Source organism: Pipra filicauda, unplaced genomic scaffold, assembly GCF_003945595.2.
Source record: "Pipra filicauda isolate LSUMZ 115617 unplaced genomic scaffold, ASM394559v2 scaffold5_size6683894_pilon, whole genome shotgun sequence".
NCBI classification, from domain to species: Eukaryota; Metazoa; Chordata; class Aves; order Passeriformes; family Pipridae; genus Pipra; species Pipra filicauda.
Window position 1 is genome coordinate 3,641,753 of NW_024104754.1, and position 26,796 is coordinate 3,668,548.

The 26,796-nt window shown below is 42.5% G+C and overlaps 1 protein-coding gene across 1 annotated transcript in view; it reads left to right on the forward strand.

The window, feature by feature from the left end:
• Positions 1-14,253: 14,253 nt before the first annotated feature.
• MTX2 (metaxin 2) overlaps positions 14,254-26,796 on the forward strand; it is a 34,326-nt gene continuing 21,783 nt past the window's right edge. Inside the window, exon 1 of the mRNA XM_027733754.2 lies at positions 14,254-14,358. Coding sequence (XP_027589555.1) covers positions 14,319-14,358 — 40 coding nt within the window. The 5' untranslated portion in view covers positions 14,254-14,318. The remainder of the gene's footprint in view (positions 14,359-26,796) is intronic.

Sequence of the window (26,796 nt, forward strand, 5' to 3'; positions counted from 1 at the left end):
GAAACCCATCGTTATCCAAATCAAACATAAATGTGGCTCAGACTGGATGATCAAGTGTCACTTGGAGACATCTAGGGAAAGACAATCACTTTTAGAGTCCAGGTTTCACCTCCTCCACCTTGTTCCTGTTTCTTGCCACTCTGTAGGGATGAAAACCAAGAGAGAGAGCGTTTGGCTGGGCAGTGTAACTTGATTCGCTCTCTGCTAGCTGCAAACACTCAGTAAACAATGCCGAATTGTCAAGGGAAAAATGAAAGTCCATTAATGGGGTGAGCCCGGGGATTCACTTTTGGGAGGCTGCAGAGCACTTATCTGACGGAGTGAGACCATTAAGTGCCACGAGGTGCAACAACAACCCCCCAAGCGCCTCAGCCTCAGGGTCTGGACAGCCTGGGTGTGCCTCCGCACGCTGCCGCTCCCCGGGGCCGCGTGGGTTCCCGTGGGAGCCTCCAGGAGCCTGGCCGGCAGCAGGGCAAGAGGCAAACCTAGCCGTGGAGGGAAGCCCAGGTTGCAGAAAGGCGCCACCTCTAAACTCCCGGCAAACGTTCCAAGTGCGCGGCGACTCCATCGACTCCAGAGGAAGCGGCTTGTCCCAGGGGGATCCCGGGAGTGCTCGGGGGACTGCCCACCTGAGCCCCGCGCCGGCCCTGGGCAGCCAGGCGTGGGCAGGGGAGCCGGCGGAGCCCGGGACCCCCGGTGCGGGCTCCCCCCGCCGGGCTCCCATTGGCCGCGGGGCGGGACGTGCCGCCCCGCTCCCGGCCCTATATTAGGGCAATATTGCCCCGGCGGACAGGTGTGGGGAGCGGCGTTGCCCCGCGGGTCATGGATCTGGGGTACTTTGCCCTCGCCTTTCCGCCGGGGCTGTGCCGCGGGGCCCCGTGCCCGCAGCGAGGGGACGACGCCTCCCTGGGGCTGGGCACCACGGCCAGCGCCGCGCCCCCCCTGCGGGCGGCGGGGTACGCGGCCACCCCCGCGGCGGCGCCGGGCCCCTGCTGCCGGCCGTCCCGCGGAGCCGGACCGCCGGGATACGCCACGTCCATCCTTCCCGAGAGCGGCCGCTCGCCGCCGCAGGACTCCGCCCGCCCCTGCCCCTGCCTCGGCGGGGGACTGCGGGGCATCTCGCCCTGCCCCTGGACCGCCCCCGCGCCCGGCTCCACGGCCCCCGCGGCGGCCCCGGCGGGGCCCCGCACCTTCGAGTGGATGCGAACGAAGCGGAGCCCGCCCAGGAGAAGTGAGTGGAGCTGCGGCGAGCGGGCGGGGACTGCTCCCATCCCGGCTCTCCTCTACCCCCTCTCCCTCCTCGGCCCCGACACCCGCCCCGCTCCCTCCCCCTGCCTGTGCCCCCGCTGAAGCGCGGTGTTTTTCGGCGTTGCAGGCGGCGCGGCGCCGTGCGGGGGGGAACCTCCCGCCTGCCCCGCACGCACCAGCTTCAGCACCCGGCAGCTCACGGAGCTGGAGAAGGAGTTCCACTTCAGCCGGTACCTGTCGCGGGCCCGCCGCCTCGAGGTGGCCCGCTCGCTGCGCCTCCGCGACGCCCAGGTGAAGGTCTGGTTCCAGAACCGCCGCATGAAGCAGAAGAAGCGGGAGCGGGAGGCGCGGGCCGCCCCCGCCGCTGCCCCGGGTGGCCCCGCCTGAGGCGCCGCCGCTCCCCACGGAGGGGCCCCCGGGGGCGTCGGGGCTGGGCTGGAACCTGCGGCCGGCGCGGCACACGGTCCTTTCGTGCGGGACCGCGGCGGTGCAGCTCTGCTGCTTTTTTTCTGTTGCAACTTTATGTATAGTTTTATTTACGAGGATTCAGGGAAAGGTGTCTCGGTCCGGGCCGGAGCAGCGGGCGGGCGCCTCGGGGAGATAGAGGGGAAGGTTCGCTCCCCTGGGCAAGGCAGCGAGCAGCTCCACCAACTCCACTAGGTGCACAGGGAACTGTCCCACGCTCCTGACCCCTTCTTCGTTTTGCATTTAAAAAGAGAGATCCGTAGGCTCAGAGTTGGTGCAGAAGAAGGGAAAAAACCCCTAGAAGCAGAGGGGAGCAGGAAACTTCCTCTCACGGGAGGGGGCAGGGATGGCCACAGCTACCACCAGTATGAGTCCAAGATCACCTTTCGAAAAAAGTGTCCTTGTCTTCTGCCCTGCCCTTCACAAAATTGCTGCAAAAAAGAGTTTATGCTTGTATTTATTCCTCATTCATTCTCGTCCTTTTCCCTGATGTGCCTGATTTAGTAAAAAAATCTGTTTAATAACTGTTGGGGAAAATTTTAAAAGAAAAAAAGTCTTAGGAGGAGCACCTCATGCCATTCGAACTACAGAAGTGCTGGGATTTTCCTTGCAGAGGCTCTGGGAGGCCTGGGACTGGCCAGCAGCTGCTCTGCTGACTCCCAGCGCCTCTCACATGTGCTCAGGCAAGAACAAGACAATATTAAGCCTCTTACAATGTCTAGAGCCAGACTCTCAGTTCATCCAGCTTTCTCAGGCTTCATTGTATTTTATGGTTAACAAAATGCACTCTGTTAAATCAGTTTGAAACAAATCTTACCACATACAAAACCTCAAGGCCTGTTAAAGTGCAGGAAGATGCTTGAGTTTGACCACAGACTTCTGCCAGCAAAAGACCAAGAGGATTCCTAGGTCTTTTACTTGGATACTTGTTCAAAAAAGATTGGCAATGACTGATTACCTCATACAAGTGCAAAATTCACCAGTGATCCTCACTTCTCCTGAGTTCATATTTCACAGAGCGAAAATAGTAGTATCAAAGTAGACAAAGGAGCCACATTTAGACTTTTTTCCCATCTCTGACTGAGAATGCGTAACAACAATGTGGAGAGTAATGACATCTGGATTTATGTGAGGGTGATTTTATTTATTTGTGGACAAGTCTTTTATTTTGGACAAGTCTCTCTTTCCTCAGGACTTCTGCTGGGTGTTGGAATTTGGGGTGAAGAACAAATTATAGCAGCAGGGGAGATGGACCTCAAGAGCACCTGTGAGATGCACTGGGTCCCTGTCTGGAAGCCAGCACCAGACACCAACAGCTGTTTATCTTTGTTGGATGCTTGATGGGTAAAAGGAACACAGAGAGAAGATGAAGATGGATGTCTCAAGTCAGAAAGTCTGCAATGTGGGGGATACTTACTCTGTGTAATGCTTTCTTTTCCCTCATGCACCCTTTCGCTTACAGGCTTCCTTACGAAGACTTCTCTTTTGCCAAGGGACTGGAGAGCCACTGCCGATGGCAGCTTCAGCAGAGGTTGGTGGGAGCCCTGGGAAACTGCTCCCAAAAGCTGGGCAGACAAGTTGTGATGATGTTGTGCCGGCAGGTCCACAGCTGAGTGGGGTCAGGAGGCCTCCTAGGCAAGGAGATGGGTGCCCCCCCAGTGAACATCCGAGAGAAGGGACTTCCCAAGACAAAAGTGTTTGGGTACACATCATATCCCGACTGTACCGGGAAAGGGCAGTAACGCTTACGGGTTTGCATGCACACAGGGACATTTTCTTTCTGTCCATAGTGTTTCAGTTCATGTCCCTTGGGCTGATTCACTTCATGGGATAGCCCTGAAAAAATCTCAGGACTGAAGTACTTGTGTTAAACTAGTTGCAACCAAAATATGTGGTTTGCAGTTCTTCATTGAAGTAATGACACCAAACAAGCATTTATACTGCAGGCTGATCATTCATTAAAAACCAGGAAATAAAATTTCTGCCGCCTTTTTTTTTTTTTTTTTTGAGATGATGGTGTTTAAAGCAGAATAAAGTCTGGTAAAATTCATGAAAATTCAAGTAAATCAAATTTGTTTTGCAAGCTGAATATTAAAAGCAAATAAACTACTAACCAACCCTTTTCAGCTGTTTTTAAGGTACGTTTTTACCAACTCTTCTGTTACTGCTCTGGGTTTTTATACTACAAATAAGCATAGACACGTACCCAAAATGACTCATCTTTCTCAGAGCATATGTTTCATATGCAAACTTCAGAAAACAGCTGTATTTTCAGTTGCCTCCAAATTTGTCACGTCTGTGGGGTTTTTGGTTTGTCTTCCTTTGATTTTCCTAATGATTTTGACATTTGTGCTAGGCACTTTAGGCCAGAGGAATGGTTCCTACACTGCTGACATGCTCCTGCACTACCAGCATTGAAAGAAAGGTTCTCATTGATTTCAGTGGTGTTAGATCAGGCCATTAGAGCACATTAAGTCTTTCATAATGAATGTTTTCATGACATATATTTTCCTGAATAAATAAATACATGTGCCAGCCTTGTAGCAGTGCACAGTTCTGTATCCATCAAAGTGACATAGACTGAATATATAGAGATTTACTTGCAAATTAAGATGAAACCTTGCAACTCTTTTACGGCAGTCTGAATCAATTTGCTGGTATGAACACAACAATATTCTATCCTAAGAACTGGTACTTAGTATTAAGTGTAATTTCCGCTCACGTGAAGGGCCAGTGTAATAGGATCTTTCTTCTTCACAAACAGTTTTAGCTGTATGAGGATTAGATATTGCTGCTTTGCACCATTCTGTCAGCAAGAAAGCCAGAGGAAGGAGCTAATGCAAGTCACGTGCCAATTCTTGAATAATTAAATAAAAATGCCTGGGATATATATGGATGCACAAATGAGACAAATAAATGATAGATAAGGTCTAAGATTCACTAGTTTAACATTAATCCCAAGAGTTGTGTCTCACATATGCTCAATTTGATGCCTAGCAGCTGGGAACAGGTTTTAGATTAAGCAGATAGAGGTAAGAGCACAAGCTGCAGTTTTTACTGCAATCAGAACAAAATATTCCAGACTTGCCTCAATAGATACCCACCACCATATAATTTATCAAAAATTATGTAAATACTATTTCCTGGCCTTGTTTTCCCTCAAACATGATCAGAAGCCACAGAAAGACTGTTCTCTTTCAGTCATATATTAATTTTTGCCTACTGACTATTGCTCAAAGGGCCACAGGCTACAAAGTGATATGAACGAAATAATTTCTTATGTGTTCCCATTTTTGCCTGGAACAGAACAAAAATAGATTTAGAAGGCTTCCAAGAGGAAGTTGTAAAATTGCTGTTCCTAAGTGGTATATGTGAATATATAAATTTCATATCTTTTGGATAAGTACACGATAACAGAAACCCACACCTTTTTGAAAACCAAGCTTAGGCAAGAACCCAGGCTCACCTGGGGATCTGGCTTCCCAAGCAGAACTGAATTAGTATGTTACCGCTCCAAACACAGCACAGGGAATGCTTTGCTGAGGGTCAAAGCAATGACTGGTTTATGGTATGAGCTGCATATACAGGTTTATTTTGACCATGAAAGAACACAGCAGTAAGCCAGAAAACAAAAATATGCAACCCAATCCCCACATTTTAATCTCCTTTTAAAAGTGTGCCATTTCCTTTATTTATTGGTAAAACCTGGAACTGTGGTTTACACAAAAAATGGTACAAATTACTAGTAGAGGAGAACAGACAACTACTTCTCTTAAGGAAAGTCTTTGCAGTCAAAATCACAACATGCAAATACCTCCTTGTAGTTCCAAGAACTTGTCTCTAATAGCTAATAAATCATACTTATGATTTGTCCTGCACTTCTCTATTAGCCTAAATTCCAAGGAAATCCCGAGAACGCTTGCAAATCCCTGATGACCGAGAGAAAACAGGTACGGAGAGAAACCCCAAATGAGACATGGCTGTTACCAGTGTATCATTAAGAGTTGTCTGAACTTTATAGGAAGCACATTCCATTCTATTTGTGATAGTGGCTATATACAGCTATATATTTGTGTGATTCACTCAATCTGAACCATCGGTTTTTATTACTTTTCTTAATGCCAGTGAAGTAAGGGGTCTTTGGCCAGAGAAAGGCACACTGTTAAAAGAAAGGTGAACCAAACAACAAATCATTCTGCTCCCTATCAAAACAACATCTGTTATTCACACCTCTACTCAACCACATCTCTAAAATGCCCTCCAAATAATTCTGGGCAATATATAGGAAAAAGATGCTCCCCAGAGCCAGTGTCTTGCTATATTTTAGCTTTATCCGGAAATTTTTTTGTTGCTCTTGAGCACCAGCCAAGTGAACAAAATAAACTTCAGCTGTGCAACATGTGACTCTTCCTTGGCTTAAACTTACGCCTGCATAGAGTGTTAAAATCTCAGAGATACAGTCCTGAGACCTATTTGTAAACTGAGAAAGGCTTCCTTCATATTGAAAAAAATTAGATCAGCCCACAAAAGAGCTTTTCATTAACAATTTTGGTATTCTTGTGTTTTTGTTTCCTCAAAAGGCAACAGCCTCTGGTGATTAGCAGATTGAAAGCCAGCATTTTAAGTAAACAAATAAATACAGGAACAAATACAGTCAGTTTCTTTTCTACTAGCCTACCAGACTTCCCACCACCTGGAAAACAGATCTTATTTACTACATGTCATCAATAAGCATAGTGTTGCAAGTAATAACTCACAAGAAAGTTTAGTTTATTCTGAAAAATATGGCATTTTTAACCAGGATGGCATATCATGCCTTATGAAAATGTTTAACTCAAGCAGTCTGGCCCATGGCCCAGACCTTAGAGAGAAACCCTTTCACTGACCAGCATGGGTGCTTGTGCCTTTTCGGAGAGAACAAAGACTTTTGCAATGCATGAATCCATGCTGCTGTGGGTGTACACAGGATTACACCCATGTGTGAAGTCAGTGGATCAGGAGATCTGCTTCTGTGGGGCAAAAGTGACTGTTCCTTCTACCCATACATACCCTATGAAAAACAGCCATATCCCAGTAATATGATTTTGGTGACATTAGTACAGCAGAAGAATCTGAGAGCTAAGGCTTCCCAGCTATTACTCTTCATCTTAACAGCTGTGCTACACTAAATCTACATTCCCAACGCCTCTTTTTATGTTCCTTTAACAAGTAAGCTAGATTAAACACAATAAAATTTAGAGTGGTATTTGAAAACAGATAAAAATATCACTAAATTTTTTAATGACTACTCAGATCAGATTTTGCCCAGTTACTGTTCAGATAATGGAAACAGTTTCTAATCCTGGCAATCTCTAGTATTAGGTCCATATCTTAAGCATAGATATTGGTATAATTATTTCAATATGCACACATTTATGGATTTATAAATTATATAATTTATGTGGGGCGACATTTCCTTCAACTTCCAAGTGTATCAAATCCAATTATAATTATCAGTGTTAATAGCCTATCAATAAAATAGTTTATCTTTCTCTTTGGAAATTCTGTTGAGTAAAGGGGCAGTAGGTATGTGACCCCATTGTGTTATCAAACCCATTTTCTCATGCTGGAAGAGACTGGACCTCAAAACACAGTTCATGCAAAGGGGTGATCTCTTATAATAGGTCCAAGATTTTGTAAAATTTTGTAATTGTAACCAGCACTGTGACTTTCATTTTAATGTGACCAGGCAAAAAGTTAAAAAAAATGAGACATGGCTGCTGAACACTCTTAATGTCACATCTCACTTAAGAAATGGACCACCTGCTGGTTCTGGTTGCTTTTCAAATGTAGTTCCAAAACAAAGAGATTTCATAATCTGATTTGGGACTTCACATTGTTGCAGCTAGAGCCATATAAGAAAATGACTATCACAACTGTGGTGTAATAATAAATGTGAAAGGAAAAAAAAAAACAAACAAATAAAAAAAGCATTACAACCTGTCTGCAGGTTGTCATTGTCATCTGTGATGCTGTTGTGTCTCTCACCTGTGATCTAAGGCCTACAACAGAGCTCACCCCCCCTCAGAGGCTGGACTAGGCTGAAATTTAGCTAGCCTGTGCTCTCTGCATACTCATAGAAACAATATGGTTCATATGGCTCAAAGTATTTCTCAACCAGGCATTCCTTTTACATGTCCCAGTGTTCAAAAAACTTCAAAGTGCATCTTATTTGCAAAATATTCTAGAATCATTGCTGCACTGCTTTTTATTTCTGTCTCTTTGGTCTTTAAACAGACCAAAGGGAACAGTCAGTGCTTTTCTCACATCCTTCTACTGATGCCAGGAAAAGGATCAATCTGATGGGCCACATCTCCTCACAAGTCTCAGGAGGTACCAGCTCATACCTACAACCAAAACACCATATGTTTTTAATGTATATATATTCAAGTTATCTCAGTCAGCATATTTTTTCTCCTTACCACAGTTATACCCTGGGGAGAAACTATGTCAAGTATGAACTTCTACAGCTGTACTGAAGATATGGCAAATTTTTTTTTGTGTTCCTTTTATGGAACCAGAAAATTATTTTAGATGGAATATATTCAACTTCTGAAGTTTCTGCTATGTTGTATCTCATGCATCGGTTCTCAGCCTCCCCTAAAAATACAGAATGGCGCTCCTGTATGGCCAGGCTACAGTTTATGTCTAAACTGAAAGAGCTGACAACAAAAAAAAAACAAACTAGAGAAATGCTTCTTATTTGTGAGACACATGGGGGAAATGATTCAGAAAATAAAAAGTCACTTCCATGTAAGCTTTTTAAGAAAAGGTTTCCCATCTAGAGGCAAGAATTTTATACCTAGATGTAAAAATTTTGTAAAAGGTCATTCAGCTCTGCAGCATTTAGCTGTAAAAATGAAACAGTCAGTAAACTTCTCCAAGGTAGCAGTCATGACTTTTGCTGAAGTGAGATGGACAGCAGGAAAAGCCAAGATCTAAGCTCCATCCTGGCTCAGCAGACAGCATTCACACAAGGTCAACCAGGTTCATGTCTCTGCTCTCGCATGTTGGTCTCCTCCTTAAAGCACTTCCCAGGGGTATGTAGGTTGAATGGGATGGTTTGTATCTGATGAATTCACTATCAAACTTTCTTCTCAGGTGTTCTAAGAGTTCTACACATATGACTGATGAGGGAGTTTTGTAGGTGGGTCTTGCTTTCTCTCCCTTTCTAAGATCTTGTAAAGGGGTTTTGGTTTTATCCTAGTGTGGAATAGCAACACATTTTTAATCTCAAAAATCTTTTGGGACAAGGCAACCATTTCCTGCGCAGCTTTACAATTAATCACAGCACATCCTTCTTACAGTGTGTTACAGATAAATAATTCATTACAGCTGCTTCTTCCCTCCATGCAGGGTAGGCAGTTGTGATTATCATTTCTACAGGAAGAAGAGGAAAGTTAATTCTTTCTATGCCGGCCTCCAGAAAAGGATTTAGACCCTCTCACAAGGAGCTTTGATGAATTAATAAACCTCCTCAGTATTTACCACACTTGTCCAGAAACTGAGTTCAATTGGAGCTCCTTAATTTTCCAGATAACATCTTTAGAGTTTGAGAAGACTTGCCTAACCAGTGCCTACAGTCAAACTGTGAACAATTATTCTTATTTTCATTAACAAGATGGATCTGGATTTTGCTGCAGTATGAGCTACACAAATATCAGGATGAACCTTTACAGCCACCACTACTGCAAGTTGGATTCATGATTGCTGCTTTGACATTCATGCTGTTTTGACAATGAAGTCCTAATCCATGCTTAAAAACAAGATTTGTTGGTGTCTGGTAAACTAGGGATTAAAAAGATATAGACAAGTATGGAAACAGCCTATTAACACAGGTTGGATCCAAGGGAACCAAAGGCAGAGTTTGGCAGGAAGGGTAGAGGACGGCACTGTGGACTGTGCAGTACCACAGGCAGGGAAGCCAGGGCAAAGTCACATTGACTGTTGTCTTCCTTCTGGAAGCTCCTGTTTACAGGGCCCTCTGATCTCAGATTATGTTTAAAAGCCAAATTGTGATCCCATAAAGCATAAACTGTGTGAAACATATTGCTCTAAACCCATCACTTGCATGGAGAAACATGCTTCATGTGCAGCTGACACTGTCAGGGTCCTGGGGCATTGGTGAGCCTGACCAGCCCCACCTAGGACCCCCCACCCTGTCCACCAACCCAGCAGATCTATTTAAAGGTCAGCCCAGGGTAATTGTCCTTTTTGCCTACCCATAGTTCCTCCTTATTTGAGCTTTGACTTGTGAGCTGATGTCCCTATCCCCATGGAGGTACCCGATGCCCTGGGCTGAAAGCAGTGGGATGGGCTGTAAAGGCTCTGCCCTGCCCTGCCAAACTGCAGAGTTCCCCTGTGAAAGCTCAGGTAAAGCTGGGAATATTAAGGTCTGACTTCAAGATCTCAGCTATTTTAGAGCATGGGAAAGCTTCCTCAGCAGCTGCTGTGAATGACAGGGATATGCAAGAGCCTGGGGGCTTTAACACCTTCAGTGAGTAAAATAGTAAAGTTTGGCTTTCTGCACACCTGCTTTGATGTCTGCTCAGTGCAGCTGCAAGGATGACAGATGTGCTAAAATAGGCCTGGCACCCCGGAAAATCTGACCCTGCTGAATGAAAGAAGGCAGTAAAGGAGGTGAGAAAGGGAGGAGAAAATGATTCATCTAATGGCTTTCATACAGTTTGTGATTGCCTGTTTGCTTTCAGCAATGCTATTCTTGTACCTCTTAAAACTCTATGAAAACTCTTTCTATCCTCATGTGGATTGCTGGAAATGCATCAGCATTGTTTTATTTGTCAATTAAGTACGCAGCATCTTCTGTAAGTGCAAAGTGGTGAATGTTAATACTCCGATTATTGCATCTTCATAGCTGTTCCTAGAAATCATACCTTATCTTGTTTACACAACAATTAGACATCTTTGAACCTACCTTGAAAATAAGAGAATACTGTCAGCAGAATGTAATTAACTTTATCGGTGTGAAAATCTATTGTAAGACACCTGAACTGTCACAAAAATAACTTAGTTTCTTACTCCATCATGGACACTACAACAAAACATACATGCCAGCTTCCCAGGGAAGTGCACTGGAGCTGCAGAGATGAGTTTGGCCTCAATTTTGAGTTCAGATTCTCATATAAAATGTTTTTTCCTTAGTAAACTCACAGAACTGTGTGTGTAACCGAAGAACTTGCAACTTGTCTCATGTTTGAGTAATTTTGGCACCATTTCTCATACTGAAGAACAGTGGATTGCATGGGCTGATGGGCAAACACTTGCCTTAAAGGTATACCAAGTGCCCTGTGAGATCCATTTGATCATACTAGTCCAGATTCATCTGCTTCTGTTGTCTGTGTACTTTGCCAGACTGTTTAGTGTACAGAGAACCTCTGGCACAAAGTCATGCTAAAAACACCCTCCTGCTGCTGCCTGGCACTGGATGTGTTGGCAGGGAAGGACTTACTCAAGTCTTCCTTCATTGTAGACATTCCCAGCAGCCATAACTGCTCTTTAAAGACACTGACAGGCAGCATAATGCAGAGCAGCCCACAGGATGCCCTAAGTTACACCAGAGGCACAGCCTGGCTGTGGGCCAGGCGAGGAGAAGGCGTTTCAGTGAGGGTTTTTTTCCCCATCTCTCACTACTGCTTGGCCTATTCTCAAATTCCAGTCGTACCACACAAGCGGTCTTCTGAGGTTTCACCCATCAGCAAAATTTCTGCACAGTTCTCTTTGAGACAACCATTGCTAATCAAATCTAGGACTGTCAGTACTCCTCCTGTGTCTTGGAAAGGCCTGGCTTGTTAGACACCTGCTCCATGGAAATGGAGAGCAGTGGTTTGGGCAAAGGTCCCCACTGGTGTGCTAAGAAAATGCTCTGATGAGGTCTGTCGAGCAGCATGTGGCCCCAGTTGGTTGTCTTGGGCTGAAGAAAGGTTACACTGCAACACAGATCAACTCTGCAGTGTCCTCTGCCACCTCACCAGTGCTCTGAAGAGGAGTGTTTGCTGTCAGTGTTTGGCACATAATACCATTGTATCCACCTTAAACTGGATTTAGCCCATAATTTGCTTCATGAACTTGAGAACTGTGTGTGACACCTAGCAGTGCTCTCAAATTTGGAGAAACTTATTTAAATGCTCCCATTTTCTGATGATTATGTTTAATCTTATGCATTGTCATACATATGGCTAGCTAGACTGTAATTTGAATGGCTAACAATAGTGTTAAAAAGGAAACAGCTTGAAAAAAATGCATAAGACCATAAGATGTATTGCCATTCCATAATTCTTCTTGTAAAATATTCCTAAAAATTATACCAGCAAAAGAATCATACTGCAGGTATAGATATGTGCTATGGATAGCCATATATTTTAAAAAATATTAACATGGAATAAAAGATATTAAAAGCTGTCTAAATAATATTAAGGGAACTAATAAGAATAGTCTTTTTTTTTTTCCTAGGCAGAATATTAATCCTATTCAGATTCCATTCTATTTAAAATGGCATGTTTCCCAGTTCTGTTTAACCAATGGACAGTTTAATCCTAGCATTTAATACCTGGTAAAGGCAGCCCACGTGGAGAGATGGGCTATGAGAAAACTTTACTCCATCTTTTGAGCATGTCTGTGAAAGTACCCCTTATTAAGGGCTGACTTTCTGAAATGCAAAGCCCAAGGGACAGTATAATTCTGCCTTTTAGTTTCCCTTGAAATCCCATCTGAAAGTGCATCCTTCTCTCCACACTGAAATCAGAGGGAATAGCACCTTGGGGTCTCCTGGTAAGCCCCTAAGATATATGAAAGCTGGGGATCTTTCCATGGCATGGAACAAGAATTACCAGAAGGAAGTTTGCTAATGATGAAGCCAGCTGAAGAAACGATTCCCATGCAGGTCCTGCATGAAGCCAGGCTCACAGCAGTGATGCATTTCCCCAAAAAGCTGGGGGAGGAGAGAGGCATATGAAATAAAGGTGAAGGTGGTGATGGAGTTGGTTTCATTGCTGCCAGCTATCATCACTGGAGATCTCCCCGGAGGATTTCCTACAGGGCACTCTGCTAGAACTGTCCTTTCAATGGGAGCAAGGAGGACTGGGAACGCAAAAACAAAAACCACTGCTCCAATCTCCTGTCCTAGAGACAGATGCCTGAGCATCTGTGTCTTGCCACTTGTTGGAGGCATGGCCTGAGCACCACTCAGTTTTTGTCCTGTTTTGGCTAATTGTTTGGATTTGTCAACAGATTTCTTTTGATATATATTTGTTGATACTTGCTAGATTACTTCCTGATTTTTGCACCCTGACTTAGCATAACCCATCTCCATTTCTGGAGATGAGTTCTTTGTATCAAACTGAGCTCTACAAAGAAACCTTATTTTTTAGTTGGGTGCTAATAAATTAATTTGGTCTAGCTCATACCTAGTTCAAGCTCAGCCTTTTGCACCATGTCTTGTGTTTTTAGCCTTCTAAATACTGCTGGTGATGAAAGGACTCAAACAGCACACACCAGTTAAGTTCAGACTCTTGTAATCTCTTAATACAAAGCCACTCAACTTCTCAGGACTGCTCAGAGTTTCTGTAATTTCAGTGCTATTCAACTTGCAACTGTAATTAGAAATGGAGCTTTCATCAGCGTTTTAAAAGCATCAGTTCTCTTCCACATCTGTTTCCAGTCCTCAGTCCATTGTTACAGTGTATTTACTGGCTCTTCTGCTATTGCTAGTGCTCTAATAGCCTGCTTCCACTATTACGTGAAAAATATACTTAGTAATAATAGTAAGTGTCACCAGAAGATTGTCACATACTTTGTAAACATGAATACATTTATATAGTCCATATTTTCTCATATTTCAAATATTTAAGATTTTACCTTACAAGAGCGACATGTGCCATCTGTCCTTCACAGTGAGAAAGTCTTATTTGATAAAATGAGATAATTCTTACTAAAATGTGGCTAAAGAAATGAGGATCAAGAGGCACTGTAGAACGGAACAAGTATTTCACATATCCTTTATCGTCTCTGCAGTCAACTTATTGGGTATGTAATTTTATAGCATTTTCCAAAACTTCAGGTAGTCTTAATATTATAGAATTAAGACTAAGAAATTAATGGTTGTTTAAAGGCAAGGTGTACATTTCAAAATGCAGAGTTTGTCTTCTGGAATTAAGATTCCCAACTTGGGATGACGAAAAGGCAGCTGTACCCTTCAGTGATAACCTATCGTCCCCAGGACACCTCAGGACGCATTTCGGAGTTCCGTTCCCGCTACCCTCGTGACTCCGCGCCCAAGTTGAGGGCGCCGGCTGAGCGGGCAGTGCCCCGCCGGGACGGCCCCCGGCTGTGAGTTCCAGAGGGTCTGCTCTCAGGCTGGGATCACCGAGGAGCGCGACCGTCGCTCCCGGGTGCCGGGCCCTGCCGCGGGCCGGGCTCTGCCCCAGCACAGCCCGGCGGGCGGTGGCGCCGCGGGCCCCGCCCCGGCCCCGGATGCAGTCGCGGCCCCCCCGGCAGCGCGGCGCCCAGTTCCTGTGCGTGTCCTCGGCTGCCCGCCCTCCCTCCGCGACATGTCGCTGGTGGCCGAGGCCTTCGTGACTCAGCTGGCCGGTGAGGGGCGGGGGCGAGCGGGACGCCGGGGCCGCGCCGGGACCCGCTCCGGGCCGGGCGCCGCGCTCCGGGCCGCGCTCGTGGGGGGGGCGGCGGCGCCCAATTCCCGCGGCCTCCGCGCCCAGGGTGACCCCGCGGGACGGGGCCGGGGCACCGCGGGGAGCGGCTGGGGGTGGCGGAGGGCGGGCCGGCGGTGCCGTGCAGAGACCGGCGCCTGGGGACGGGCACAGGTCACCCCGCACAGCTCCTCACTGGACAGGGCTCCCCAACCCAGGCTGTGCCGGGGAGCATCGTCACTGTGATTTAATAACTTCCCTGTCTGTAAAACTACTTAATTTGCTTAAGTGGTGCAAGAAAAGCACGTCGTGGTTATAATTCTCTCAGCTGGAGTGGAGTCCCGCTGTGCAGGAGAGCTCAGTGCGGCGTCACCCCCTCCCCGAGCCCCGCGTGTGTCCTGTGCCCCCCCTGTAAGGCTGAGAAGTGTGACGGGACCTTTGGTACCTGTTGGTGCTGCTGTGACCCGCTAAAGCTGGGCTGTGCAATCTAGACGTAACCTGTGAGATAAAACACAAGTGTGCCTCACTGGGGAGTTATTTAGCAAAAAACGGTATTAATATGCTCTGAAAGAAAAAAAACAAAACATGAACCTTGGATAATTCCTGGCTAGGAAATTCAAAATACAGTTAGTATGTTGCATGCTGGAAGTAGGTCTTTGGTCATGTTTCACCTCACTTGTTATTCTCTGGTTTTGATTTTTAGCTGCAACACAGCTCACAAACAATAAATACTGCAAGAGAACAGCATTTTGATTGATACTGACCAGTTGAGGAGTAAGGTGGGATTTTATCCCAGGAGCTGGGTCTTCTGCCGCTCGGTAGAAGCTCAAACGTAAGAGTCTGAATTGCATTCTCTACTATGAATGTACCCTGACATGTAGGTCATGTGAAGGTGGTGGATCTTTAATCTAAGTCTGCAGAGGTACCCACAGACAAGCTTGAAGGTTGTGCTGGCCTCTTGAGTTGTCAGCTGTTAATTCATAAATGTTAGCACAAGCCATACTTATGTTCTGAGAGGCAGAGCCCTGGATCATCAGGATATGGAGGATATGGTCATGATCAGCATTGCTTCATGCCATTTACTTGCCAATAATGATCTCTTTAGTATATTTTATTTATTTTGTCATTAAGGCTAATGATACATGTGAATAGATCTTGATTCTCCTGCCTTCCTCTGCTCTGTGACCTTTATGAATATTCTAGAGTGACAGCTTGCTAATACTTATTTTTTTTCTGGCATTACAAGAATGGGAAACAAGAAGGCAAAGTTTTGCAATAATTGGCTCTTTACTTCTGTGCTGAAGGGTTCTTCCATTCCTGGAGAGATTCTTACCTCCCCTTTGGGGTAGTGACATGCTGCTTATACAAGTCTCAGACTCATGCGTTAGCAATTTTACTATTAAGGTGGTGCTTTGAGGGCATCAGAGCTGCTCAAGTACTTCTGGACCCTCCTACAATTTAGTAAGCTTAAAGCCATAGCACTGCATCTGTTACCTGTCAGTTACAGGTTGAATAATACTAATTTCCTTTTATAGGTAAAGTAATATTTAAGCTTCTAACATAAAAATACCGGCAGTACTTCTCTATTTTTTGCAGAATAGAAATGGTTGGTGCTTATTTTATTAATCTTGTACTTCTGCAGGATATACAGCTCCTTACTGTAACTCAAAGTACACTACAAATTGTTGTTGCATACCTGTCCACTGAAACATTCTTTAAAACAAAATTATGGCATTGTCTTTGCTTTCCCAGAAGTGAATCAGTTTCAAAAGCAGTTACCTGCCTTAAAAATAAAAAATACCTTTGCCAGTGAGTTGTGACCCTTCCAGCTTGTCTATATTATGTACCAGGTCTGAAACTAAATAATGGTAAAATCACTCTTATTCATATGGAAGATTTTTCAGTTAAAAAAAAGTTATCCAGGATCTTGGCCAGTACCCACCACACTTCTAGATTTCTTGAAACATTACAGAGATACAGGGAATATTTCATTCTGTTACTAAGAAGTTATAAATATCCCCCAAATCTAGGAGTATTTGTGGGGAAGAAAAATGTTGTATCTGCAAGGAAAAAATACCACTTAACAATGACACTTATTTTAATAGTGTCCTACCCCCTATCAGTGGTTGTGAATACTGCCTTTCTGTTATGGATGGAAAAATAAGAATGACTGAAAATTTTTTCCATGTTCATAAAAATGAAATTTCACTGGCTTGTCATCGAGGGTCCTGTTCATGAGCATGTCTCTGTCGTAGCAGTTGCAATGAGCTGCTGCTGCTCTTAACATGTAGCAGCTGTAGTGCATGGGTACTTGCATGCAAGTGTTTGAGACAATCAGCCCAGCACAGTTTGTTTTCCAGAAGTGTTTTAAAAGCTGAGGGGCGGGTTTTAGTAGGGAAGGGGATCATAACTTTCTTTTACACACTGACTTTTTGTGTCTGTATTTGAATATTTTTTTGAAAGTACTACCCATCTTCACCTGTGCCTTGTGCATTCACTTTTGATGTGCCTATTCACAGCCTCGGCACAAACTGAAACATAGAAAACACCATCTGAAAAACTGTTTTCGGTGTGAGGGTGATTTAACATTGTAACAGGTCGCTCAGAGCAGTTGTGGAGTCTCCATCCTTGGAGATTGCTCAATACCGAAGTGGAGATGGGCAACCTGCTGCAGCTTACCCTGGACCTCCCAGAAGTGCCTTCCAGCCTCAGCAGTTCTGTGACCAGTTGCTCAGCCGACTTGCACTGCTGTGATAAAGCAGCACCCTCTCTGCAACACGCTTTCACCTGAACATGCTGAGCATAGCCTGCTGCTCTAAGGCATCAGCGATTAAATACAAAATGATGACTGAATCACTTGGAGTGTAATGCTTGCATTAGTGTGGCATTCAGCCATTTGCTTGTTCAGAAATATAGAGGTTGATACTGTGTCTCAACTGTAGAAAATATTAACTGAATGATATGATGGAGAATTTATTTAGAGCAGCTCAGCGTCAGCCACATATTAACAGGATAGGAAATGAGCGTTGAAGAATTAGAGTGCCAGCTTTCAAGTGGTCCACAACATTAATCTTTCTAACTCTAGTAGTTTTGAGAAGCTGACTGCTCAAATCATCTCTAAAAGATTGGTGAAAATATGTTTAATTGATCACTAAATTACTCCATATGCTTTACCTTTTTTCTTTTCCCCCCCAAAACCACTGGTTTCAGATCAGTGATCAAAAGAGAGAAAATAATATCCTTGTTTGTCCTTTGATCTCTGGAAAATTACTTCTGTTTATTGCCGTTATGTCCAAGGGTCCCAGGCTAGTTTTAATACTAAGGGAAATGAATCCAGTTTGAAAAACAGATGCCCTTCTGCCTTTAGATATTTTACATTCATAGTGAGTCTACCTCCAATGTGACATGCCAGAGCACAAATAAATCTTTGATGTGCATGTTTTATGTATTGAGACAAGCTGCAGTTTGGCTGAGAACAAATATATAGGGAATGAATCCTGACCACCTAAATTGTTGCCACACATAAAGACATAAAATTTAAACTGAATATACATTTTGTGCATCAAAATGTGCGTAGATAAATGATAGCATTTCCTGCATGTCTAAGGTGAAAAAAATAGTTAATCTTGCTCAATAATAGGTTGTTGGCAGCACAGATTGTTTAAGCCTGCTGCAGAGGTGCTTGTAGTGAAAAATTTAAGTTTGAAAATACCAAATTTGTCAGGCTATGTGATTTTATCTTACAGCATTTTTTATGTATGCGCTTCTCTTTTGGTAGTCAAGCTACAGGGAATCCTTCAACTCTTGTTCAGTTTCAATAAGGAAGTCTCTTATGCTGCTCCTGCCAACTTGTGCTCAGACGTGTTTCATGACTTGATTTGAACTAATCCTTTGAGTGGATTGCCTATCCAGTCTTTTTTTTAGGTCAGGGAAAACATTACTTTCACAATTATTATAGTACAGTACATATTTCATTTTGAGATATTGCTATTTCCTGTTTTTAAGCAGCAGTATAATTACAGTTTATAATAGAGTATGCTTCTGTATATGTTTCTGGCTTCATTAAGACTAAGCAGTCTTTTTCTAATCAGCATTTTATTGTTACATGTTTTCTTTTCTCATGCCAGAAATGAGATTGGTCTCAAAATAACAGTAACAAAATTAGTAAAATAAAAGTAACACCTGTATGATATTGTCCAGTTTGAATTGCACGTGAGCTTTCATTGGCTGATGAAACCAGGACAGGAGGTTTGGATGAGAGTGCTGTTCAGGAGCTCAGCTCAAAGAGGTCATAGAGGAATGACTTTGTAGAGGAATTAGATTTTTCTGCTCTTTCTCACTCCTTTTTTGTCTTTGGTCCTTGGATGTTCTGTTCTCTGATGGTCCTCAAGCACTAACATGGTCTGTTCCTGTAGGTTTGGACCATGTGAGTCACTTTTTTTTTTTCAAAACAAGAATGAATGAAAGAGCTTGGTTGCTGTCCTTTGCTCTAGTCGAACAGGAGTCACATGTTGCTGCATTGCTGGGCATTTGCAGCTGTCTTTTTTAAAAGTGAGAAACTGCAGCTGCATGCAAACCATGGGGAGGACGGAGAGAAAGTACACACCAGGTTCTTAATTTTATTATTATTAATTAATTTATATTATTATTATTATTAGCTTTAAATTCTGGTCTTTAGTTATTAGGAAGATCACACAGATGTCATGTGAACATGGATGTTTTCATACAAACTGGAAGAAGTTATATGTAGTAATAAAGCCTGTGAAATGATGCTGCAAAGAATGCAGGAAAAGTCTCATTGGGGAGGGGGGAAGTCCAGCCAAAAAAATTGAAATGTACATACTGAATTGGAATGTAAAAATGCTGAGAGACGGGAATTTTTAACAGTTCTGCCTTCTAGCTGTGGTGTAATGACATTGAAACCTATGCAGTGCTTGCATCCCTAGCAAGAACTTTCGAAGTCCAACTGCATGTGTATTTCTTTTTGCATTTGAATGCCATGTTGGATAAACTTTGGATGCACTGGAGTGTTCTCACTGAAAGCCTTGGAAAAGGAATGAGGAAGACTGTGAGGATATGATTAAGAGAACAGAATAAATGTTTTCAGGTTTTGAAGTAGGGAGTCTGCAGTGTTTCCCAGAGGTGAGGGGCGCTGGTTTGGGCCAACTTAAAGACTGTGAGCCCTAAAGCAGCCTCTTCCCCCTTCCTCGTGGCGATGCTTGGCTGGCTGACTGCACCAGTGCTAATTGTTTGCATTTCTACCCTGCAGAGCTCTCCTGCCTAGAGATCTCAGCTCTTCTTACACCTTTGCAAGACTGGTGCTGGTTTGTTTAGGGCTGTGGGCAAGATAGAAAAGAGAGAGTGAAGGGAAGCCTTAATCAAAGGCCAGAGGGGCCGGGGCTGGGTGAGCAGGAACTGTGTGTGTGTGAAGCAGCTTTTGGAGCAGGTATGGGATATTGGGGTCCTGTCTGGTGGGACAGATGTGTTGGATCTTTATTGTGGATGAGAAAGCGAGGAGCTCCTTACGGCACTTTGCAGAAGTGGTGGTCAGACTGCCAGCAAACGTCCTTGGGGAAGGAGGAGTTCAGACTACCACAGAGAAGAGGGAATCTCTATCTATGAGAGCTTTCAAAGGACTGATTTAAAATATACAAATATAGATATCATGGCTAAGAAATGTACCAATCCAGAAAGGAACTTAAGACATTAATGAATTACCTCCACTGTCCTGTTCTTCACAGCTCCTGTGTGTGAAGTTTGACTTCTTGGGTCAGGGGCAAAGGACTGGAGTAGCACAAAGCAAAGGGATTGATTTAGAGATCTATAAAAAGCTAATATTAAGAATTACAGAGCTTCTTTGAGGTGGAGCATTTATGCCAAATATCAGAAATAAGTAAAATAGCTCCAGCTTGTCAGGACTTTATAAATAAATCTTTTGAGATCATTTAGCTGGCATGCTCTCTGATTTTCCTGAAGATGTTCCAGATGTTGATTTAGGAACAACCTTTGGATTTGATTTTGTAAAGATTTTTTGGCCTCCTCTCCTGACAGGATCTCCCTCCTGTGGCCTGCCCTAGCGGCGAGAGTGCTGAGCACCCTAGAGGATTGAACCATGGATTGAACACTTTTGAAAGTCAACTCAAAGACAGTAACAGAATTGGACTACTGCTTAAATACGCGCAATTAATAGCCTTCTTGGAGGGTGAAGAAGCAGATTGTGCCATGCTAAATGGCTGCTGTGGTAATGTCACATGCTGACTCTCACAGTGGTGCAGCTACAGGAAACTCAAATTTGAGAATTGCAACTGAGATTGAGTCTTTACATTGACTGTCTGTTCAGTCAATAGTTACTGAACAGTCATGGTTTATCTGAATTGTAACATCTCTGCGAAGGAGACCAAGGACAGATTTAAGCAAATGATGTAATTATTTGATACGTAATTTAATGTGTAGTGTTTAACTAGTGTGAAAGTTGCTTTTCATTTGGCAAGGCACTGTGAAACACATTTTGGTCCTCTGTCAGCAGAGCCAGGGGATTGCTGATGCTTAATTTTTTTCTTGGCCCTTGTTAGTTTGCAGGATCAGGCCAATATATGACATTGTCAGTGTGGGTGGGTTGAACTGGTGGGTCTTAAGGAAGCTAATTCACAACTTTCTCCTGCTTCCTTTATTGATCACTTTTAATGTATGAGATGTATACTTTTAACTGCTTTGGTTCCAAAGTGGCTGCAGCTTCACTGTATTAGTCAAAATGTACCCCTCCATTTACTTCCTGAAATATAGATTTAGAAACAAACCAGTTCCTGGCATTTTCTTTTTAAACAATGTTTAGCTACTTTAAATTATGAGTGATTTGTATTAGAAGAGAATGAAGCGATCAACTGCTTCTTTTTTGATGCATTTTAACATCAAGTGGCTCCTTCCTTCTGCAGTCTGGGGACAGCTTTCCATGTGCTGTTCTTTGGGTTACTATACCTAGAACATATTGAGCAGCAGGTCCCCCCCATATCAGCGGTCCTAGTAAAGCAAAAAGGGTAACTATTTTCCTGCTGATAGTTAAGATGTTTGCTTCATAATGTTTGAAGACTTGTAAGTAATGTTGTTGGATGTGGATGTTGCCCAGATGTAAGATGAAATTTCTTTTTAGTGTTTACTCTTGTGAGAAAACAGTGTTGAGAATCCTCATTATATTTTAATCAAATTTGTACCTAGGGAGAGGCTGAAGGAATTTATGTGAAAATAATGCATAAGTTAATCTCTCCAGCTGTAATACTGCAATACAGAGATTCAAATTAATGCCAACTATTTTTGCTTGCTTTTTAAAATGGAGGTTATTTTGCCTCTTGGCTATTTTAGCAGGCTTTTAATGCTATGTGAACCAAACTGGTAAATATAGATACTTTAGCTTTCCTCCTTTTTTTATAAGTTTAATATCAAAGTGTTTAAGAAGAGTGTAACAAAAAGGAAATTGATCCATGCAAATGTGGTGATTTTAGAGAAGTAGTCGTTATTTTATAGGATCCATAAAACTTCATAACATTTCATGCAATTGCTCTGTCTGAGAAGGTCAAATGTTCCCAGGCCAGGTCCTAGCCTCACCTACACAACAGCACACAGTGAACTGCATGGAAGAGGTTGTTAGTCTACTGAGTTACAGAGCAGAAAGAAGATATCAAAGGATAAATTGGTGGCATACTGAGAATTTGGTAAATTTTAGTTTATACGATATTTGGGAAAAAAATTGTCTAGATTTACTTCTCACTGTATAATTTCAGTACTTGTTAAATAATCAACATAATAGTAACATTTGGTATTAATTCTTTAGCCTTGATTCTTATTAGGCATAGGCTACTTTCATAACAGAAAATTATTTCTATCTGCATTGCCTTCCAGAAATGTTCTTGTCCCACCAGAATTCTACGGTATTGCTAAGAGCTGAAAACAGCCTAATTTCAAGTTGAGTGTTTTGCTACAAAAACTTCTTAACTTGTTGATAACTTCATTTCCCATGCAGAGGCAGCATGCGTGATGCCTGGATCCAGAGGTCTCTGAATTTTGTCTGTGGCTGATATTAAAGAATGCTCCAGTCTGACAACAAGCTAAATGAATGGCAGACTGGCAGGGCAGATGACAGCTCATACCCTACTGCTGAAAATGGCTATTCATACTAGACCACTGAAATGGCTAAATTGGTGTTTAGCATATTCCACAATTTAAAATGCAAAGTGTTTTGTGGCTTCCCATTTTCACAGTCAGAGTCTTATTTTTTTTAAGTAACAGGATTAAAGGCATAACTGTAAACCATTTATTTCATTATGTCTCTTTCATCACTGTGAAGCTGCTTGGGGAAGGTGGATGAAAATATCTGTTTCCCCCATCCATCCAGGCAGCGCTGACACAGGATGAATGGTTTCCCAGTAATTCAGAGTGTAGGAGTTGAAACCAAGTTTTATACACTCATAAATAGACCCTGAACAGCTCAGGCAAGGAATTGGTGGGACTGAGACACTGTAGAGTGTCTTGGGAATGTGGTGCTTCCTCTTGCTTGGGGGAATGTTGTTGCAGCCTCTCATTCTTTGAATTAAAATTCACCACTGTGAAAGTATAGTATGTCCTATTCTGAGAGCTTTAGTTGGAGCTGAGACGTGTGTAGACCTCAGGTGAGCTGCTGGTCCCCTATTCATAGTGGGGTCCAGTGCTCTAAAGTATCTCTTCGTACAGCATACGTACATTCTTTTCTCTTACTGTCCCAAAAGTATTTGGGTGGATAAAGTCTTACTGTTGAAATGTCAGTCTGAAACATCTGGAAACATTGAAATCAAATTGCTATTTGAATATCTGTCTCTGGCCTTAATGTTGCTCAAGTAAAACATTTCACCACAGAATCTGAAAAATGCACCTAGTGCAATACACTTTTAGTGTCAAAGAATTTGATGTGACTGTCATGACTCATTCTGTGTTTTGTAAGTTTTTTGTAAGAGCAGAAATTATGTATTTTCTGTCATTCTTGGACGTGACAGGTGAGGAGTTAGGAATCTGTTTTAATAGTTACAAACCTGAGTAATTAAAACTCCACTGGGAACATGCAACACACCAGTTCACAGAATTTTTTTCTAAAAGTCTAATTTGACACCTAAGAACCCTGTTATCACCTTGAAATCTGATTTCCTATGCTAAAGTGTTAATAATTAAAACACTTTGACTAACAAACACATTGAGCTTAGTGAAATTTTCATGCCTTTTTAGTCATCCACAAAACCAAAGAAGATTTGGTGTAGGTGGTCTGCTTGCTGTTTGACTTTTCCAGTTGTTGGGGTGCTGTATCTGCTTAATTCTCAGCACCTAGGATAACAAGGCTTATGCAGTGTCTATCTCCTTTTAATTTTCACTTCCCTGTAACTTTTGAACTCAAGCTCTTTTCAGCCAAAGTTAACAGGGGCACTGATCCCAGAGGTGGTTGTTTCCTATAACTGGTGTTATTGTTTTTATCAACAAGCAGTATGATAGAGGAAAAGTAGGGAAAGACAGTAATATGAGGTTTGCTTGTCCTGAACAGCAGACAATCCACATGAAAGACTAAATATTTGAATTTGTTAACCATGGGAAAAGTTTCAGTAGGGTGGGAAAATGGGAAAACAATTTTTACTGAAGACTACAAGCTTGGGAGACAGACCCATTGAAAACCACACAATAGTAATTCCTCTGATTATGGAGGCAGAAGGAAGAACCAAATAGTTCCTTATTCTTAAGAAATGTAGAGAAGCTATTCCTGTAAGGCATGCTTCCAGGCAGTTATTTCATCCTGTGAGCAACTAATGATAAAAATGTCTGTTGCGTAGGATCTAACACATAAATGTGGTTCTGTGTTGAAAGCTTCTGAAGCTGAATTGACATCACATTTGTTAATTTTCTCTTTATATACCAAGTGCCACTGTAGCTGCGGTTAGCAGGAAAATGAACATCTACAGACCAGAAGATTATAGTTGCCGAAGGATAAACTGGATTTGACTTCATTAGTGCACAAATGATAAGTTTGTGAGGAGTTATTATAGCATTAATCAACTTGATGGATTGGAAATATGACAGAACTGAAGCAGCGTGTAATATTAGTGCCTATTATTCTACAAATTATGTCTTCACCTACATTCATAAGGCAAGAGTCATTGCCGTACATTAAAGATGTTACACACTTTCTCCTCTTTTGGAGGCATGTGACAGCCCTTCAACAATTCCTTCTCTCTTCCCCAGCAGGGCTCTGGTCTCCCTTAGCTGCATGTTTTCACCTTACAACTAATTGAAGGTGTCATGGGAGCTGATAGTTGAAATTTAGCTTGTACCTTATGAACCTGGACCTCTCATGATGCAGTGTGGATTTAAAATTCTTGCTCCATCAGAAAAAAAATTATTTCGTACTCTTAAACATCTTGGAAGAAGGAGAACGAGTAGAAATTGGAAGGTATTGAAGTGAATGGGTATTTAATTATTTGATTTCCAGAGGATTGCACAGACTTTGTGTTTGTATCCCTAGTATCACTGAAGATGATGCAATTCTGAATGCATACTGCAGAATTTTTTTTTCTAGGATATGAGTGCATCTTAATGTGAAACTGATTGTTTTAAAATCCAGTCTGTGTAGTGATAGTATAATCAGCTATCTTTGATCTGTTCTGCATACAAAGAACTGAAGGCTTTGGTTCAAGGCTTGTGAGCATGTGTCTACCTCATCCAAACCTGGTCAGAATTGTGATGACCTCCCTGTGAAGACTGTCAAGTGCCAAGTGCAGGGGGTATTACTCATTCGTTTTCTTAGAACTACTGAAGTTTGGAGTTTGTACTGATAATGAAGGCTGAGATTTTTGTGGGGCTGTTTGTCATTATTTCATTAACTTGTCAAAAGCCATGTTAGTACACAACTAAACTATGAATTAGTTTAAACTAGTCTTGTCCTTTCCTTCCCCCAAGTTGGGTGTGTGCTTCTGTGTACTAAGGTCGTTAGATAAAGATTTCATATAATGACTAATGAAATTAGGGTCAGCAGATACAGTTCATGGAAATGTGTCAGTGATAGTAGCTTGGGGAAGTAAGATTCAAGCTGATAAGGGCAAACAAGTTACAAATAACATTCTTCTTGTGTTTCAATTTATAGCATGGATATGGCATGCCTTATCAGCAGTTTAGTTTTGGATTCTGTGTGCCAAAAAGCTGTTGTGTCTGTGTGTATATATCTCTCTCTATATTTCCATGGCTGCATATAGCTTAGTGCCAAAATCAGACTGGAATTAGTATCAGAATTTCCTGAAATATACCTAGCTCTTTTGTTGGAAAATGAAGAGTCTGCTTAATTTTTATGGTCCTGAAATATTTCAGCCATGTGCTTGTGTAAAAAATAGGCCAGTTCCAGTTTGGGCTGGAATCCAAGAGTTAGTTAAAAATCTGATATTTCAGTCAGAAGAGAATCAGGCAATAAATTTCAGTAGGAATGGGCCCGTGCAGTTGAAGCTCTCTGTGCCATTTTGGGCATGTGAAAAGGAAGTTTTCACTGTTTGGCTGGAGCATTTACAAGATTAACGTACCTTCATGACTTAGTTACTTCTGTAAGTATCTCAGAGTCCAGCACCGATAAGTTTGCTAAAATATAGTAATAACATTCTTAATTTCCTCATTCCATTTGCTCCTGCAAGACTTCAGTGGACTTGAAGAAATGTATGTTAGATAAATTATTTTAAACGGTTAAGGTCGTAGTACGGCAGACGCTATCTTAGTCTCTTTTTATTTAAAGATGTAAATGTACTTCCACCTCAAGAATTTTTACTCCAGGGCAAAACTGTAATGGAGGGGCGTAAAACCAATAGCTGCTACAATAAAACATAAAACATTTTTTCATGACACTTAAATGTGATTAGTTGCTTTCTCATGCCCATACAAGTATAGCTCTGATAGGCTCTGTGCCTTAATGTTAGAGGCAGTGACCTTCACAAAACTGTGTACAGTGTTTTAAGCTTTATATTCTATGTGACTTCCATAAAAGTTAATACTTCATGAATATCCAAAAGGAATGATAGTTAAAAATTTTTTTCTTTGAGTTCTAAAGGCAGAAGTGCAAAGAATGACCTTACTGAAGCCAGTGACTTGCTTAAACCACACATAGCTATTTATAGACATTATGGCGTTAAAAAAATAATTTACATGATTAGAGCATTAATTTTGCTTCCAGATAACTATTTTGGGTAGAATGCAAGGTTTGAACTGATATTTAAAAATAGATTTTTAATCAGACATTAACAAGGAATGTAATGGAGACAAAACAATGATGAACTCTTACCTTAATGCTACTATTAACAGTAAATTGGTACTGATTATTCTTTTTGCCTTCTCATATACT